Source organism: Sceloporus occidentalis, unplaced genomic scaffold, assembly GCF_023333645.1.
Source record: "Sceloporus occidentalis isolate IW3139 unplaced genomic scaffold, rSceOcc1.0.p SCAF_1, whole genome shotgun sequence".
NCBI classification, from domain to species: domain Eukaryota; kingdom Metazoa; phylum Chordata; class Lepidosauria; order Squamata; family Phrynosomatidae; genus Sceloporus; species Sceloporus occidentalis.
The window spans coordinates 163,557,772-163,576,899 of record NW_028316981.1 but is presented as its reverse complement, the minus strand read 5'-3'; the positions used below and the strand labels follow the sequence as shown (position 1 = coordinate 163,576,899).

The window sequence follows — 19,128 nt, the reverse complement described above, 5'->3', positions numbered from 1 at the left end:
TAAAGGTACAGTTACTTTTCTACACATGGGGGGAAGGGAGGAGTTCTGTATTGAAAGGGGAGGAGGATGCCACTGTGAATGCTGTTGATCTCTTTGAGAACAGATTTTCACTCCAAGGTTATGTGTTATTTTCTAGCTGATTCTATCCGTAGTTTTAAATGATCTATTTCATTCTCCCTTCCCAACAGATATGAAGATGAAATCAATAAACGCACAACAGCAGAGAATGACTTTGTTGTGCTCAAGAAGGTGGGTGAGAAGCACTATGTTTTCTTAGCATTCATTGGTTCACACCATCCTTGGTAATCAGGGCTCTTTCATACCACACAATTAGAGCACTATGATATAAACTAATTTTGTATGTGCAGGGATTTTCCCAAGGGGAAGCATTTAATCATGTAATTCTGAACCCACACCACTATAAAGTGGTACAGACCTCTCGGGACAGGAACATACTTGAAAATATTCCAGAAAAGGTTAGAGAAACATGTTTCTCAAGAGTCAGGAAACCCTGATGAGAAGAATCCTGTGCTGATGAGAATTTCATCATTTGGGGAGTTTTTCTGTGCAAAATTCACATATGGATTTTGTTGTGCAGCAAACAACATTTTCTATATAGAAGTTGCTGTTTCCTTTGCAAGAAGATGCTATTTCTGTGCAAAAATACCACATACAAATTTTGCATGGGATAAGCCCTGAACTGTGAATCATCTTTGAAAATGGTGCAGTTTTCAAAGGCTTTCTTACAACAGGAAGAAAATTTCTAAAATTACATCTAACTCCCTTCAAGAACAATATTATTAAAGAATTACATCCCTACAGTCTGCAATTTGTTGTTTTTTTAAAAAACCCATTTGCTCTTTCTTTATGAACAAAGAGTCAAACAACTCACTAATATATGAGGGTGACATTTTAATGTAGACTGGGGTGAGGGGTGGGGAATCCCGCAGAAAATATTTTGTCCAGTTCACCATGGATGGTGTTGCAGCCTTTGACTTCCACTGGAGCAAGGCTGCTCAACTCTTCCAAAGGTGTGATTTAAAGGAATCATTGCATACTGATACAGTTAATTACACTGAGCACTATACATGCTTCCTGATTTGGGTTGGGCACCTAAAGCAGCGTTTCCATTGTGTAGCCATTAGCCTTTTCTTCCCATGTTTACATACCAAACAAACAAGAGAGAAAAAGAGGATAAAAGACACAGAGAAAGGACAGGTGGTTTTCCAAGGTTAAAAAGGTCAGTGATAATATTGAGGATGGACCAAGGACCAAAGTGCACATTCCACCAGGAGTAGGGAACCCTGTAGATGTTGACACACTATTATTCCTGTGACCCCTTCCTCTTGGTCAGGCTGGTGGGACTGATGACAACTGGAGTCCAATGAGATGCACTGATTCCCTTATCTTTTTTTTATGTTCAGTATGTAGCATGCAGCTAGGGTTCTGTTTTTTCTTTAATGAATTATGGACATTGTAACTAAATTGCAATGGAGAGGGGAGCTATATCCTTCACCTCCCATCCCCAGCTTTACCCTTTCCTTCATCTCCAGATGAGGGCAACATCCCAGCTGCAGCACAGGTATGAGGTTTAGAAAAGTTTCCACTGGTATCAGGCTGCATCTGCACTGCCATGGCTCTCTGCTATGAATCCTGGGATTTGTAGTTTGTTGCAGCACCAGAGCTCTCTAACAGAGAAGGTTAAATATCACAGAATACTACAAATCTCAGAATTCCATTAGATTAAGCCATGGCACTTACAGTGGTGTCAAACTGCATTATTTCTGCAGTGCAGATGTAGCAGTGGGATTTTTCTTCAGCTTTGCTTTGTTCTGGTCTTGGCTGACAAAGAAAGAGATATTCTTCCCTGCCAAGCTTGCAGCAATTTTCACAAGAATGATGCATCTGAGATCAATTAGAGAAAAAACCCAGATGTAGCTGAAATTTGTGACTCTAGGGAAATGTGTACATTGACCATCATTCACCAGGACAATTTCATGTTGTCAACAGGCGGCAATAACATAATCAAATGGTTTACCCCAGTCAGAATAGATCCATTGAATCAATGGGAAAACTTTATTAGTCAACACTTATGTCAGTTCCATTGATTCATTGGGTCTATTATTGGGGACTAACACCCTGGTTTTAAACGAGTTGCTTTTATTGTGAAGATGACGAATTCTTATAACATGAAGAGGATATTTTTCATCTGCTGCACATAGTAACAGCCTTCACTTCCCCTTCTTCTTGACCATTCCTTCAAAATCACTGACCTTTCCAATGATGTTTACTTGCTTTCTTTCTTTTAGGATGTTGATGCTTCCTACATGAATAAAGTGGAACTGGAGGCCAAGGTGGATGGAATCACTGATGAGATAAACTTCCTGAGAACACTCTATGAAACAGTAAGTAAAAAATCTCCCTGTAATCTCTCGTGAACATGTGTGGGACCTGAATCAGACCAAGGGGGTTTGGACTGGGATTATTCAGATATTATTTCTGTCACTAGGGGCTTGCAGGGGGTGAAGAGGGGTAACACCGGTTGGACCCTCATCTCCCTTTCTGCCTGCTCTGGTCCCATGCTTCCTCTCCATGGAAAAATCCCTAGACAGAGGAAGGGGAAGAAGAGTGTACAGGCCCCTGGAGGCTGCTCCATCCTGGGCTTTTACCCTGGAGAGGAAGCCCAAGACAGAGGAATGCATGTGTGCCCTTGCAGGCTGCTCTGGCCCAAAAGGAGGAGGAGGAGCTCACACTGCAGTGAAGCCTGGAGGGCTGCTGCCACCCCCACCCCCCCAGCATGTCCCCAACCGCTCTCCAGCAGCTCACTCCCACATCAGGTGACACCCAGCATGGGAACGCCACTGACTCCTGTCTGGCTTGGGCCCTATTTCATTGTGTTAACTGACAGTGGTTAATCCACCCCTTGGTTAGATAGGGTAACGTGTCATTTGCAGGGGGATTAAGATATAAAGACTTTTGTGAGAAGTGTCACTTTTTGCCAATGAGAACAGGACAGGCTGAAGATATTCCACTGGAACATACCCCATTTATAAATTAACTGAAACTTGCAAAGCCATTGAATGCAAATGATTATTGTTTCTTCTCTATGATGTGGAAGCTCTGTGATGAAAGCTTCAAGCACTGAAGATATTACAGAATTATAATCTGGCCATTTACTTTTCACTGTACCACATCTCTATGACTCATGGACTCCAGGCTTTTTGCTGACTGCAGCCTTGACTTCAGAAAATGTACAAATGGGTTCCAGACTAGCCAAGGTTTTGTTTCAGATAAGACCTTAAACATCTGGTATGCATATCTGTTTGATTGTCCCATGTGATTCTTTGTGAAATAGACAAGAACCACAGAGAGTTTATCAAATATGCTGTTTCAATATTGATTTTCTTGTGGCAGTGAGCTCATTGCTGGCCACATTGCAGCAAGAAGTGGAGGACAGGTTATTTCCATGTCTGTGCCAATTTTGTTGCATTCGGCCCTCCGAGTGCCTTGAAAATACCCCCCCCCCAAATATGAAAAGCAAAGCTCGATTTTTCCATTTTATAGCAGGGACACAATTTTATTACACCGTTGTATTTAATGTAACTTGAGCATCCACAGATTTTGATATTCGTGGGAGGTCCTGGAACCAAACCACAGCGGAAAGCAAGGCTTCACTGTAATACCAGTGCCAAGGCTTTGGTGTTCCTATTATTTTCTGCATATGATGGATCATATGCAGAAGAAAATATCCCTAGAAGTAGGAAATAAATGGGTTGGATTTGCTTTTTTTTTCTACAGCAGTTGTGGGCCAAATGCTCCTTCCACATACTATTGGATTGCAGGTCTTCTGAGCCCTAGTCTGCATAGTCAATAGTGAGCAATTATGACATTTGCAGTCCAACAATGCCTGGAGGATTACATGATTCCCATCTCTATATTGTATAAAAACACACATTTCATCCCTCCTTAGACTGCCAACATATTGCTCTCATTTCCATACATTGGAAATGAGAGCAATATGGGCATGCTCTTATTACCAATGTATACACAACTAAAATCTATCATTCTTTTTGTTTTAGCCAGTATAAAACTGTATACAAAAATACCTAGGTTAGAAGATAAAGATGAAAATGAGTACATTTGGGAGGAAATGCATTAAAAAATGGGCAAAGAAAAAAAGTCTGGTTCCACAAGGGAGGTTTTGGACATAGGTGAAGAAAGAGGAATTGTGGGACTTGGATATATCTACAGGTTTGTTTGTTTGGAACAGAATGAATTGATTCCCAGCTTTACTGAAGATTTTTGGAGCAAAAGTGATGGTTCCTTCTCACCCCAATATAAGAGAATTATGCTCATCATCCCATTTTCTAATAAACTCACTAAGGTGGAACCTGTATAAAAGAGGAAGTTGTATTGACTCTTGGTGGGGACAGGCAGTTCAGTTTAAAAAAACAAAACTAAACAAGCAGAGTAGTCTTCCCTCTGTTCCAAACAGACAGTGTCTGTTCATGATACATAATTCTTTGGCTCTTAGCCATGATACAATCTCTCATTCAAGAAAGAAAGAAAGAAAGAAAGAAAGAAAGAAAGAAAGAAACCATTTTCCGGATCCAGTTTGAGCCCTAGACCCAGAGAATGAACTCCTTCTGTCTAATTCAGACTCAGACAACATCCATAATGTTAATCATACATGTCTCTCTCCCTTTTCTCAATATCCCGTTATTGTTTACATCAGAGCAGTTAACCAAGATGGTAGACAGAGGATTCCTTACTCTTTTCTCAATAAGAATTTTTATAGCATATCTTCCAACTGCTTTAGACTCTATTTTTTGGTATGTCTCTGCCTGCACCCTTAATCCCATGGACCATAACCACTGTGGGAGGAAGAAAACTTGTAAGGAAGCAAGGGATAAGAACCTCCCCCACCCTTGTAGTTGCCTCACCTGAGTTGTAGATAAAAACATAAAGAAAGTGTGTGTTTCTGGACAGGTGTACACAGGAGTACACACACATGCACACATACAAGATTGGAACAGGGCAGTTTGCTGCCTGAGTTAAAGAATGAGATGGCGCACTCTCCCCACTCCCTTTGCAACTGACTGCCAGCTGAAACTGATTTCTGCACTGACAAGGCAAGAGGATCCTTCTCTGCACCCAAAGGTGCAGATGGGCACAAGTTATATGGCACATACAGCTCTGGCCTCTAGCACTTCACAGCTGCTCCCCAGCAGCTTTCATGAAAGAGGCCATTCACTCTCCTTCATCAGGTAGATGGTCTTATCTATGCTAGTGGGAAGTAACATGAGATAAGTGCCCGATGTATATTTTGAATTTTGGAACCATTCATTTGATAGAGAAAGAATCCATTTTTCATGGTTGCTTCTGGAAGATTATGAGATATTTCTCTAGGGTACTGGTGCTTTGAAGCAAGTGATCTCCCATGAACTCTAAAACTAGTACAGGCCCTTACAGATCTGCATGATGAATATTTAAATCAATTGTCAGACAGAAGGAATGATAGGCCCAGGGCCTGGTGAGAAAATTTAATTTGCTCTCTCCCATTTGAGACTGGATTTGGCCTTTAATTGGGTTGGGAAGCTTGGAAGAAAGATCTAAGGCTATCCAGGTCTTCAGTTTATCTCCAGACTGTTGTGTTGCTATACAGTCAGCCCTCCATATCCAAAAATTCAACCATTCATGGTTTGAAAATATTAAATATATCTATAAATTCCAAAAAGCAAATCTTGATTTTGCAATGTTATATAAGAGATAAAATTTTACTGCACCATTGTATTTAATAGGACTTCAGCATGAATGGATTTTGGTATCCAGGGTGGGGGCGGGTGGGGTTCCTGGCACCAAACCCCAGTGGATACCAAGGGCTCATTGTACACCCTATGTATTGCTAACCTGAAGTAAAGGGAAAATGCTCAGAAGGACAGTGAACAACTAATGCATGTGTCTTTTAATTTTCCAGGAATTGCGTGAACTGCAGACCCAGATCTCTGATACTTCTGTTGTCCTCCAAATGGACAACAACCGAAACCTGGACCTGGACAGTATCATTGCTGAGGTCAAAGCTCAGTATGAGGAAGTTGCTAACAAGAGTAGGATGGAGGCAGAGACATGGTATCAAAGCAAGGTGAGTTGGGCTGGGAAAGTGGAACTTATAAAGAAAAAAAATTGCTAGGAATATTGACTGGGTGATCAGCTATGTCTTTTAACATTTCATATCTGCACAAATGACTCGCCTGGGATTGCTGCAGCCACATGTTTTATTGCTTCTCCCAGGCTTTCATAACTTGCTTGTTGCTCTTTGTAGTTCTTAGTTATATCTTGAATATAACCCATTGTTAACTCATCATCACCAATCTAACTAATTGCCCTTCTTTCCCTTTTTATTACTTTATTGGGTGAACCTTACTTGCTGCAGTCCTCCAGGATGCTTGAAACAGCAAACAGATTCAAACAGTAAACATACTGATGAACAAACAGATGTAACAGCTTGCACAGCATCATGGCAGACTTGCTGAGATTAGGGTTGTTTTGTACTTTCTATCAACTTACATTTTCCATAAGCACACAAACACCTCCTACTCTCTCGTATAGTATTCATCCACCTCTCAACCTGCACAGAAAACACGATTTTTACACAGGAAAAAAAAGTAGAAAATGATGTTTTCTGCACAGAAAATGCAATTTTTCTGTGCATTAAAAAAATAAAAAATAAATAAATATGCTGTGAGGATTTGTGTGTGTGCTAAATTCAATCTGTGAGGGGATCTTGGAAACTGTGAAGTTTTTCAGGACTTTCTCAGAGTGAAGGGGTAGATGGTAAAATTATTCATCCTTATGGCTAACAACTAAATTTATGAAAATTTAATTGCTCACTCTGTGGTTACTAGAATCCAAATAGCCCAAGTTCCAATTCAGTCACCACACCATACTGGCTCTCATTGCTCTTCAGGGACTTGCTTATAACTCCACCTTCAACTCATGTCTGGAAGTTCATCCCTTACCTTCTCTCATCTCACGGAATGGTTTCTACTCATATATTTGCAGAATAAGCATGACTGGCTATCATTCATTCCCCTGGTGTAAAGTAAAGCATGGTTGTTATTTACTCCTGAGGAAGCAAGATAAAATGCTACATTTCTTTGTAATGAAGTCAAGAACCTGCATGCTACTATGGTGATCTTACTTCCAGAGGGAGGAATGTGCAATGGGAAAGGATGGGAAGATGTTTTGCCTCTATCCTCAATTAATGTCTCCCAACCCCTCTCAGATGGGAAGATGTTTTGCCTCTATCATCAATTAATGGCTCCTCAGGCACCTTCAATAGCATCTTTTCTGTTTTTATTCTCAGTATGAGGCCCTGCAAGCCACTGCTGGGAAGCATGGAGATGACCTGAGGAGCACCAAGACAGAGATTGCAGAGCTTAACCGCACAATCCAGAGGCTGCAGTCTGAGATTGAAAATGTGAAAAATCAGGTAAGCAGGCAAAAGGAACTCAATATGTTTTTTATGCTGCAGAACATATTGTGAGTTAACAGATTATAGGTAGGGTGCGATTCGGAGTGGGGAAATTTTTGTTCAATTCAGGTCTTGTGCTCACTTGGCTAATAAGACATTCTTGAATGTATTTGTTTTTGTATGCGTTCAAGTTGTTTCTGATTTATGGTGACCCTAAGGCAAGCCTATCAAAGAGTTTTCTGGGAGTGAGAGACTGTGATGCATCTAAAGCCACCTGGTGGGTTTCCATGCCTAAATGGGTAATAAAACTCTGATATCAAGAGTCGTAGTTCAATTCTCAAACCCTGCATCATGCTGGATCTCATATACGTGAACTAAAATGCAGTTGTCTTTCAATATCCACACTTTTCTAAAAATTGCAGTTAAGTTCTACATTGAAAAATATGCACAAATGTGCTGCTGCTGCTGCTGCTGCTACTACTGTTGTCACTATTTTAATTTATACCCCATCATTTCACATAAGAGCTCAGGAAAAATGTGTGCACAAATTAACTGTATGTGGGGACAATGTGTCCATTCGAAAAAGTGCATATAAAATGTGTATACTAGGAGAAACATACATAGTCACACAGACAACAACATTTCACACATACAACTATACCCCTTTAGGGCTGAAGGGTGGGGTATAAATGCCATAATAAATAATTAAAAAACACATTTGCAATTTTATGTGGAAATAGGTGGAATGGCTTTAGCAATGGAAAACTAACACACTGAGGAAAAATGAATGCAACAGGATCCCCCATCCTCAGTTGTCCAACCCAAAGGGGTCCCAATCCCACTCATCCCATGAGTTTACCTTGTGATTCATACGTTACTAAATTTCTTCCTGTTCTTGACCCAATTTCAATGGATGAATTTATCCTCTTCATTCAAAATCTAAAGCAGCTGTGCAATGTTCACCCCAGGAGGTTTTCTCTTCTACTGTCTCCTTTTCTGTCCTCTGACAAGCATTGGCAGTTTGCTTAGAAAATGCCATGTCAAAAAGAGAAGAAGAGAAGAGAAAAGAAAAGAAACAATTGCACTGATGGGTGCCCGCAAGGACTGCATGTTTCATGATGAATTAACCAGAGAGCTTTCACAAAAGCAGAGAGATAAGCCATCTTGAATCACTCCCATCATATTTGTTTGCCTTTAAGGCAGGGCGGTTTAAGCAAACATCCCCATGGAAGCAATGCAAACAGTGTGACCCAGAAAACTATACCTTTGATTACTGAATGGGGGTTTTGAAGCCCAGATGTCCAGCAACACGCCCTTCCTCTCTGATATTTGCATTGCGCCCTTTGCATTGCGCTACAGGAGAATATAGAACTGATAAATGTACTACGGGAGTGCAAGGACTACATTAGTCATTGACACTGACATCTTAGTAGTGATTAGTTATCATTTGGGCTCTTATGAATGTTTTATTGGTTATAAGCAGCTGCAGGTTCAGCAAGAATAAGGTGCAAAGGGCAAGTTGGTTTAAGATTGTCTCGTCCAGAAATATAGTGGTCACTGCTATATACTGAATCAGACCATTGGTTTGTCTGAGCTAATAATGGCTATTTATTTGCATGGCAACAGCTCCCCAGAATATCAGACAGAGAGAGGTATCTCCCATTAGCTAGTACCTTTTGATTAGAAATGGTAGGGACTGAGCTTGGGGATATTCTACATTCAAAGCAAGTGCACTGGCACTCAGAGGTGGTCCCTCTTCTGATACAAACATCCACCTTTCTCAGGGATGGATTACTGGACCATTTAGATTAATGTTGCCATCTAGGAGTAGGGACTATGTGGCCTTCCAGCTGTTGTTGGAGTCCAAATCCCAACAGCCCAACAGACCTAGCCACTGGTGAGGGATCACTGCAAGATTTGCAACAGTCCAGCAACTTCTGAAGGGCTGCATGGTCCCCACCTCTGGTGCCTTCTGTCTCACCAGTGTCTCCTCAGATCTCAGGCAGGCACATTCTTTAGCCTTTCAACCTGAGATATTTTTTCACATGGAGATGTAAAAGGGTGAATCTTGCAATTACTAAATGCAAAAATTCTCCTATGTCAAGCTATGGTCTTGGCTCTCCTTTTAAAGTGTAGCACCACCTTATTTTCTCTTTTCTTTGGGGGGTGGACAGGATAAGGATACAACACAGAATGCTGCCAGTCCTAGTTACAGCTGTGACTTCTAAAAGGAAGTTGACTAATTCTTGGTATAAGTCAGAGGAACTTGTACAAATGCTGATATTAAAGCTCCCCATGCCCAAATCCAGTTGGCTGTCTCAAGTACAGTAGAGTCATTGAATCAATGAAATATAAGTGTTGACTTACCAGCTTGTAAGTGATGCAGTACCTTAGGCAGAAGGCTCCTTATAGAGAGGAAACTTGCACATGATGCAAAAGGATGGTTGACACACCTTTTCTCTGATGTTTCTACGTTTCTGTTTTCAGGGAGATTATTTTTTATAGTGTCATGGAAACATTAATAGATGGCACCTCCCAATTTTAGGATAAAGTGGCTCAGTGCATTATAGATTATTTGGCACATCATCCCTCCTTCAGTTCTTGTGGTTTTTGATCAATTGTTCTACCATGTATACTCAGCTATAAATTGGCCTTATGTATAAGTCGAGGGCAGATTTTGGAACCAAAATTATGGAATTTGATATGACCCGTGGATAAGTCAAGGGTAAAACCTAAGGGCATGTAACAAAGGATATGAAGGATGAAGCTAAGGAAAATGATGCCAAAGAACGTAACTGTTTTCCCACCCAGCCATTCAAAAAGTCCAGAAGGGCACTGCAGTGGAGGGAATAAAGGGGGATTGGTGATTCTTTTAGGTTCTCCTGGAATGGACTAAGCTCTTGCCTTTTGCCACTCTGTTCAGAGATGGGATGGTTTCTTTTTATATATATATATATAAGAGTTAAGGTAGAGTAATTATACCGTCCCATGGAAAAGTCAACCCAGGTTTTTGGGGTCAATTTATTGACTAAAATTTGTAGACTTATACATGAGTAAATACAGTAATTCTTCAATACTATACTGGAAAATCTAAAAAGTACAGCTGAGAAAGGCTTGGCATGTAGTGAAATAGAAGTAATAGGCACAGTCTTTTGTATCAGAGGCTCTCCAAACAAAGATTGTGTCATGAAATGGTGACACTATCCTTGAGATAAGACAGTACTGTGTCAGATTATAAGAAGGTTATCTCATAACTGAATGTTTTCCCCATTTTAAAAAGCTCCCATGGTTTATATAAAAATAGATGACAGACTTCCATCCTGGGTTTCAATATTACATGCTCATTTTCTGTGTAACCCTTTCTACAAACTTCCCCACCCTACATCCCAAAGGACAGAGAGAAGAACAGAATGAATGTCTGAATAATCCTATGTCTTCTCTTTCCAGCGTGCCAAACTGGAAGCAGCCATTGCTGAGGCAGAGGAACGTGGTGAGATGGCTGTCAAAGATGCCAAGGCAAAACTAGAGGAGCTGGAAGCTGCCCTCAACAAAGCGAAGCAAGAGATGGCCCGCCAGCTGAGAGAGTATCAGGAGCTGATGAATGTCAAACTGGCCCTGGATATTGAGATTGCCACCTACAGAAAGCTGCTGGAAGGAGAAGAGAGTCGGTGAGTGTCAGGTTGCAATGCTTCAAGCATGATACCTACTTACTACCAGGTGCTATATATGCTATATTTCAGAGGCAGGAACTAGCAAAACCACCTCTGAGTATTCCTTGCCTAAGAAAACCTGTGAAATTCATGGAGTCAACATAAGTCCACAGATTTGAAGGCACATATGCACACACTCTACTTACTAGAGCTACAATATTTAATTCTTCTCTTGGAACTATTATTTTTACCCATATGTAGATTTAATCAATAACTTCATTGTTTGAAACTCATGATTAATTGACTGACAGACATCTTTATTCTGGAGCCATTCAGCTGATAATGGTATTAGTGGTGTGAAAGGACAAGCAATGTCCTGAAAGCTATGATAATCGTGGTTTTGTTGTGGCTCCATTCATCCTTTAAGCACACCCATTTGGCACTATCCCCTCACATTTATGGATGTAACCTGCTTTGAAGGTAAAAGATAACAATAACAAGCCAGCAGGGGTTAATGGTGTGAGTGTTGGACTAGGACTCTGGAGAACAGGGTACAAATCCACTAAAGCATAAACACCTACTGGGTGACCTTGGGCAAGGCACAGTCTCTCAGCCTCAGAGGATGGCAATGGCAAACCCGCTCTGAAGGAACATGCCAAGGAAACCCTATGATAGGTTTTCCTTAAGCTTGTCATAAATAAAAAATGAGTTGGGGGCACACAAGAACAAACAGCAACGCTGTATGCATTATTAGGAACATCCCACAGCTTGCCTTCCCCTCATTGCTGTTTCCACACAAACTCAAAATGAAGGAGAAGTGATTTCTTCCAATGCTGGTGGGAAGATTATCATAAGGGCTTGAACCCTGGTTCCGCCCTTCATAAACATTAAGCAGTGTCAGTGGGCCAGAGGTGCGTATCTGGGGGCAGGGGGTGGCTCTCTCCTCCCACCTCTGCTGTAGAAACAACAAAAAAAAAGACATCTGACTGATGTTTGACAACTTTCCTACTTAAGTCTATATGCAGTGCAGTGAACAAACTTACTGTACTCCTAAACAAAACCCAAACCATAACCATCAATTTCACACATCAGTTCATGTGACATTTTAGCATGAGATCCCTGCTTCAGTCCCACATAGGAAAGTGCTAGAATGTTGGCTTTATAAACCATAGGCAAAGGGGAAAAACTAACAGCCACCATTTGTGCCAAACAGCTAATTATTTCCCATTTATAAACATTATGTTTTGATAAGAATTTATTATCTTGATTCATTTGAACAATAAAGATTGCCTCCTTTATATTTCTGCTTTGGAGGTTTCATTTCTTACAAGGAAAGCTGTACTGAAGCTGCTTTACCTGCATGTTTCTTCTTTACAATCTAGCACATGTTTTATGACACTGCATATCAGACAGATGCTCCTTGTAGATCAGAAGTCTTCTAGTTGTGCAAGTGTAAAAAGGATGAGATTCCAAACACTTGTTCTGTTTACTTTGATCCACTGCTAGTTCTAAGATTTCATTCTTTTCTCCTATTCCAATTTACATATGCCTCTGACACTATGGAGTGTAAAGGCTTAGAACTTTATTACTTGAGCATTATATAGGCAGTTATAAAAATTGTACATGAAAATAGAGAACACCCACTATATACTGCTGTCCTTGAGCGCCTTCCCCTACCAGTCAAAAACACTTTCAGCAACCTAACTCTGCCTCTTTTTCCCTTGGGAACCTTCTGAGAACATAGCCAAGGTTTTATTAAGGATATTAAAGTTTATTGTTGAGTACCTTCAAGTCATTCCTGAGATATGGTGACCCTGAGGCAAACCTATTGCAGGCATTTCTTTGAAATATTTGTTCAGAGGGGATTTGCCTTTGCCTTCTTCTGAGGATGAAAGAGTGTGACTTGCCTAAGGTAACCCAGTGGAATTTCATAGCCAAATGAGGATTTGAATCCTAATAATCAGGATTGCAGTCCATTGATTAAATGACTACACCACACTACCTCTCTAGATAACTGCAACTATCCATATTCACAATCACTACATAGTAACAGTTGTGACACTATTGCCATGATCGTAACTTTCCTCCAACCTGCTTTGCTGGGCATCAGTACATGGGGAGAAGGAGATCCATTTTGCTGTAGTGATCTAATCAGAGCAGGGGTGATCAAAGCATGGGTTGAAGTTCAAGCTAGGAGAGGTTGCTTAGTTAGAATTCAAACCTTGATCTTCAGGGTTATAGACCAGGGTTGCAGAGTTGTGGGCCAATGTTTAAACTATATCATGTTGGCTCTTTTTAAAATTAAAGTACAGTACCTCAGTTATTATGGTACCCAAACTGTACTGCTGCTAAACTGTATGACTCAATACCAGACAGTCCCTATTCATGTTTACTTTTGCCAAGTGAAATTCTAGTCCTAGAAAAGTCTGGACAAGCCATTTCTGAAGAAGGTAAGGTAGTTTTACTATTGGCTTAAACTTGGCTTTCCAACTGTGAGCTCAGTGAGCTGATCAATATCAGACAACAAACCAGGGGATCAAAGAGATCTTTAGCTTGATCCAGTATGATGGTTCTTTTGTATTTCCCAGAGCTGGAATACGTGCTTTAATCATTAGCAACTACCAAATGATACACGGCTGTGCCCTCTGAATATTTCATATCAAAAACAAATTCTTTTGTGTTTCTTTGTGAATTAATATCCTCTGGACATGCTTGGAAAGATGAGAACTAATCCTCATTTAGCTTATACTCTTTCCCCCCCTCTCAATAGGTTGTCTGGTGATGGAGCTGGTTCTGTGAGCATGAGTAAGTTTCCTTTTTATTTCTTGAATTCCTTGTGGTTCTGCTGTAAACCTTAGAAACACATTTAAACCCAACAAGCATAACCCACTGAAAGACAATAAAGTGTAGCTGGAATTGTCAAGCTATCCCTCATGATAGATGTACAAACAATAGAGATGGCAAGAGCAAGGGAGGAAGAGATGATCATATATAACAAGGGAATTGAAACTTTTATATTCTTGAGCACTCTGTGATTCAGCTAGTGATCTCAGTTCTGCCACACCAGTTAGCTTACTCAGGAACTGTCAAATTCTGAAATAAAGGTTATTTGTTTATATAATTATTTTTCATTCTGATTCCACCCAAAGGCTAAGCATTAGTAACAGCATTTACAAATAAAACAAGCTTAAAACCAACAACACATCAGTTGAACCAAAATGGGAAAATTAAAACGGTGACACTCCAAATGTTGCTGGACCTAAACAGCCATCATAGCCTACAAGCCTGGTTAGGGATTAGGAATGACAGAAATCATAGTTCAGCCACCTCAGGGAAGATGTAGTTCTCCCTGCTTTTGGTTAAAGAGACCCCTGTTTTTTGTGGGGTTTTCTGGCTATGTGGCCATTTCTAGCAGAGTTTCTTTCTGATGTTTCACCAGCATCTGTGGCTGGCATCCTCTCTGAAGATGCTGGAGAAATGTCAGAAAGAAACTCTGCTAGAAATGGCCACATAGCCCGAAAAACCCACAAAAAACTATGGATGCTAGCCACAAAAGCCTTCGACTTTACAGACCCCTGTTTGCTTTGAACTGGCCACTAAATACCACTTAAAAGGGAAAATTTTACAGCTCTTTCAGATCCAATAGGTTTATACAGTGGACCCTTGTTATACGCTGGGGTTTGGCTCCAAGATCCCCCGTGGATAACAAAATCTGTGGATGCTCAAGTCCCATTAAATATAATGCCATAGCAAAATGGTGCCCCTTATAAAAATGGAAAATCAAGGTTAGATATTTGAAATTTATACTTTTTTGGAACATTTTCAAACCATGGATGCTTGAATCCATGTGTAAAAGATCCGTGTATAAGAAGGGCCAACTGTATTTTGGTGGTTTCTGCTTTAGGGCAGGCAGCCATGGTTGCAACCTTGGGAGAATGTCCATTGAATCTTTTTTTTTTCTCATTGACACTAATGGTGTATTATCCATCAAAACTAGGCATCTTATTGTAGGGTTGGCTGCAGCTTTTTTTTCCTGGATTAGTCACTGAATTGATCTCAGCTGATTAGAGATCATGCCATGACTGGGAATGTGGTAGTGCTATGTCAGACTTGGCAACCTGATAATGTCTGAGGACAAGTGAAGTCAATTGCATTTATTAACAAGGCCAGGTTGCTCTTATGTCTCATCTAAATACACTGTGTTTCTTCTGTTTGGCAGCTGTGCTCAATACTACTGGTAGTTCTGCATATGGTAGCGGAGGTGGCTTTGGCTACGGTGGAGGAATCAGCCTGGGGAGTGGAATGGGCAGTGGAGGCCTGAGCTTTTCCTCTGGTGGTGGCCCAGGCAGCCTGAAATCAACATACAGCGTGACCACAAGCTCAACCAGGCGAAGTGTCAGAAACTAAACTCCAAACAGCAACGGTCATCACTGCCTGAAACAAAGAAAATACATAACCAGTCTCCCTCATACTGCATTAGCTGTCCACACCCACACAGAGAAAGAAAGAAAATATGGGTTGAGTATCATTTATCTAAAATCCTTGGGGCCAGAAGTGCTTCATATTTCAGGGTGCCCCCCCCCCAAGATTTTGGAATATCTGTATTTGCATATACATAATGAAACACAATGAGGCTGGAGAGAGAATCTGAAATGGTGGAAATCCAAGTACAGTGCTTAGTGTGAATCCACACCTCCTGCCATTTCATAGATTCTAACATCTCTCTCATGCCTTGGAAATACAATACAGGTACATAGCTTAAAAAGTTTTATATTGGAGTTGCAGATAAGAGATACTCAACCTGTCCTGGGAATGAATGTGTGTTTCATTGGGCTTGTCTACAATGGTGGGAAACCCCATTCTCACCCCAAGGTGGCTGCAAACTGGGCATAAAACATAATTTGGGGTTCACAAGCAATGTGAAACATTATCTGAAAATCCAGAGGAAAAAGTAACACCCTTTTACCCAGCATTCACCTGCTAAATCAGGATCGGTAGTGAAGACACAGCTGTGTCATCCCCAGACAGCCTAAATTCTGGAGTTGGCTCCATTCAGATGAAGGGGAGCGCTGTATTTGATTTTACTGACAAAACAGTTAACCTGTATAGTGAAATTCTAACCCAGCCTTCTTGCACCCTCATGTGTTTCAGATGTCTTGGACTACAATTCTCATTTTTCACACCATTGTAGATGTTGTGAACATTGTTCTTGTGTTTGTGGGCATTGTGGTCTGACCTATCTGGAAAGCACCAAGTTGCAAAAAGCTGTTCTAAAATACCCAGGTAAATGTCATATTGTCTATTTTTGATGCAGAAATTGCATCCCCTTTATCTCCTTTTATCCTATCTGTCTAATTTTCCCAGGAAGAAAGACACATGTAAACATCACTGAAATAAAATTGGAGTAATCTTTTCCTCCCCCCCCAAAAAAGTCATATTCTGTTTTCTGATACTTGCCATTCCACATTGTAATCATATAACAGCATAAGAAGATAAATGCTGAATCAGACCAAAGGCCTCCCTAGTCTATCATTCTCTCCTCACAGTGGTCAACCAGGTGCATCATAGAAGCCCACCAGCAGGACATGAGTAGAACTGTATCCTCTATCTCTCATTCCCCAGCAACTGATATATAAAGGGCTTCTGCTGTTAGCAAGTAAAAACAATACATTGCTCACACCATTACAAACTACTTTTAAATCCTGGTACTCAACAGGCCTTTTGAAATCTTTAGGTGTCACACTAGAGCTCCTTCTTTAAGGCTGTCAGTGGAGAAGAGATGGGCAATCAATGAACTTGTAGTATTTGAGGACTGGAATTGTGATGTCACTGCAAAAACAATAGAAAGACCTGGTTTTAGAAGTCATGAAGAGTTCACACAGCAACTTGCGATCATGGTTTGATGGAGACAGAAGCCTTTGGATGCCTGAAGCAGCTATTAGTTTTGACAGCTACAAAAAGCATCCATGAAGGTCCTACCCTAATAATCTCTATGCCATTATTGCTGCTTCCTAACTTGTAATGTGTGGCACTGCCCAGCCTCTTCTAGCAGAACAATAGGGAAATTGTGGTAAAGGTGCATCACAGCAACCTCTTTTCCACCTCTGGATCAAAAGACCCAGACAGTATAGGAATCAGCAAGAAGTTGTGGGAGGTCTGGAAGGAGACTTTGTTTTGGTGCTTGCAATAATTGTCCCAATCAAAAGCTGCTACAGATACTGCACTTGTGAAGCTTTGTTCATAGGTTGCTGCATAAGCTACCTGTTACCAGGAGTGCACAAAGAATGAATCTCTGTTTGAATTTTATGAATCTGCACTATACATAACATTCAGGGTCTTTCCCTGCAGGCTTACAAATGACTTTTCATTGTTATAATTCAGTTGTCCAATATCTATGGTCAAATTCCAAAGAGCAATCACACCATTGTTGTTTATTGCCACCAAATCGGTTTTGACTTATGGAAACCCTATCAATGAGAATTCTGGTACCATAACAAACTACAAATCCCAGGATTCCATAGGATGAAGCCATGATAGTTAAAGCAGTGTCATACTGCATTAATTCTGCAGTGTGGTAGCAACTTGGTCAAATGATTTTTATTTGCTCAGTCTTGCAGGTGGCATCCTTCCCATTTATTTGCTATTTAATTACTTACTTCCCACTTATACTTGGCTTTTGTCAGCATAATTGTACTGATGATGCTGTGACTACCACTACCACTGAGGCAGCTTGAAAAAATCTTGATTTGCATGCCCAATTACTCCAGGAACTGACAAATCATATTTCTCTTCTCTAAGCAATTCTTACAAGACTTCTTCAAAATAGGTGGGGGCAGTAAGGCTTATTTCTTCAAATGGGAGATTGACTAGACAGGTAGGTCATGGCTTACCAATGGCCACCCAGAGAGTCTGAAGCCTATGGGAGAATTTTGCCAAGGGACCTCTATTACCATATTCACAGCCTTAACCACTGTTGCAACATCAGGCTTCTTGCTAAACTAACCAGGATGAAAAATTCATAAGCTGAGAAGTGTTTGGCAACATCTGTGGAGGGAAACTTGTTTGCCAAGTTCGAAGGCAATTAATAGTAATGATAACCTCAGTCTCTAGCATGTGTGCATACGATACAAGGCTGGGGCAGACCAGCTACTAGATGCTCTGAACTTGTTGCATGAGAACGTCCTTTTCTGCAGGTCCTTACATGCATACATGACTTCACTGTCCTCAATTGAAGCTCAGTTTTTTTGTTTTCTTTTCTTTTTTGCTTCCCAGGGTGCGAAGGCATGCCAAATCTAATGATGATGTAATTTCTTTTTTTAAAACCTATGGGAAAGCTGTAGTTGGCAAATAAGATCAGGGCTGTCACTTTGCTTTTCCTTACCTGTCCCACATCCCTATGATCTACAATGCAAATACTGTATGGCCAGTGGGGACCCCCATCCCCCCACCCCAAAAAAATAGGTAGGTCCTATCCAGCTATGATGTGATGACCACAAATCACTGCCATTGGCAACATCCTTGAGATAAAAACAAGCAAACAACACAGCAGTGAATAGCCCAGGGTCTGGAATCAAAACTTCAAACAGCAACTTTTTTGGACAAGCATTCAAAGAGATAGCTGTGTTAGTCTGTTTAGCATAGAAAGACATAAAAGAAATTCCATAACACCTTTGAGATGGACAGAGAAGAAAATTCTAGCATAAGCTTTTTTGGACATACTCTACTCCAGGGGTAGGCAACCTTTTTGAGCCGGGGGCCGGGTTGCTGTCCCTCAGGCGACTGGGGGGCCGAAGCTGGGGGGTGGAGCTTCGACCCTCCGGGGCGGGGCCACGTGCCAGGGGTGGAGCTTCCACCCTCTGGGGCGGGGCCACATGCCGGGGGTGGAGCTTCCACCCTCCAGGGCGGGGCTGTGTGCTGGGGGGTGGAGCTTCCACCCTCCAGGGGCGGGGCCGCATGCCGGGGGCGGAGCTTCCACCCTCCGGGGGCCAGGCCTCCCCATTTTTG

At 41.2% G+C, this 19,128-nt stretch overlaps 1 protein-coding gene across 1 annotated transcript in view; it reads left to right on the top strand.

The window, feature by feature from the left end:
* Positions 1–16,587, top strand: part of LOC149322621 (keratin, type II cytoskeletal cochleal-like) — a 28,974-nt gene extending 12,387 nt beyond the window's left edge. The window contains exons 3-9 of the mRNA XM_089480466.1: positions 189–249; positions 2,310–2,405; positions 5,978–6,142; positions 7,367–7,492; positions 10,922–11,142; positions 13,895–13,929; positions 15,344–16,587. Coding sequence (XP_089336592.1) covers positions 189–249; positions 2,310–2,405; positions 5,978–6,142; positions 7,367–7,492; positions 10,922–11,142; positions 13,895–13,929; positions 15,344–15,531 — 892 coding nt within the window. The 3' untranslated portion in view covers positions 15,532–16,587. The remainder of the gene's footprint in view (positions 1–188; positions 250–2,309; positions 2,406–5,977; positions 6,143–7,366; positions 7,493–10,921; positions 11,143–13,894; positions 13,930–15,343) is intronic.
* Positions 16,588–19,128: the final 2,541 nt, after the last annotated feature.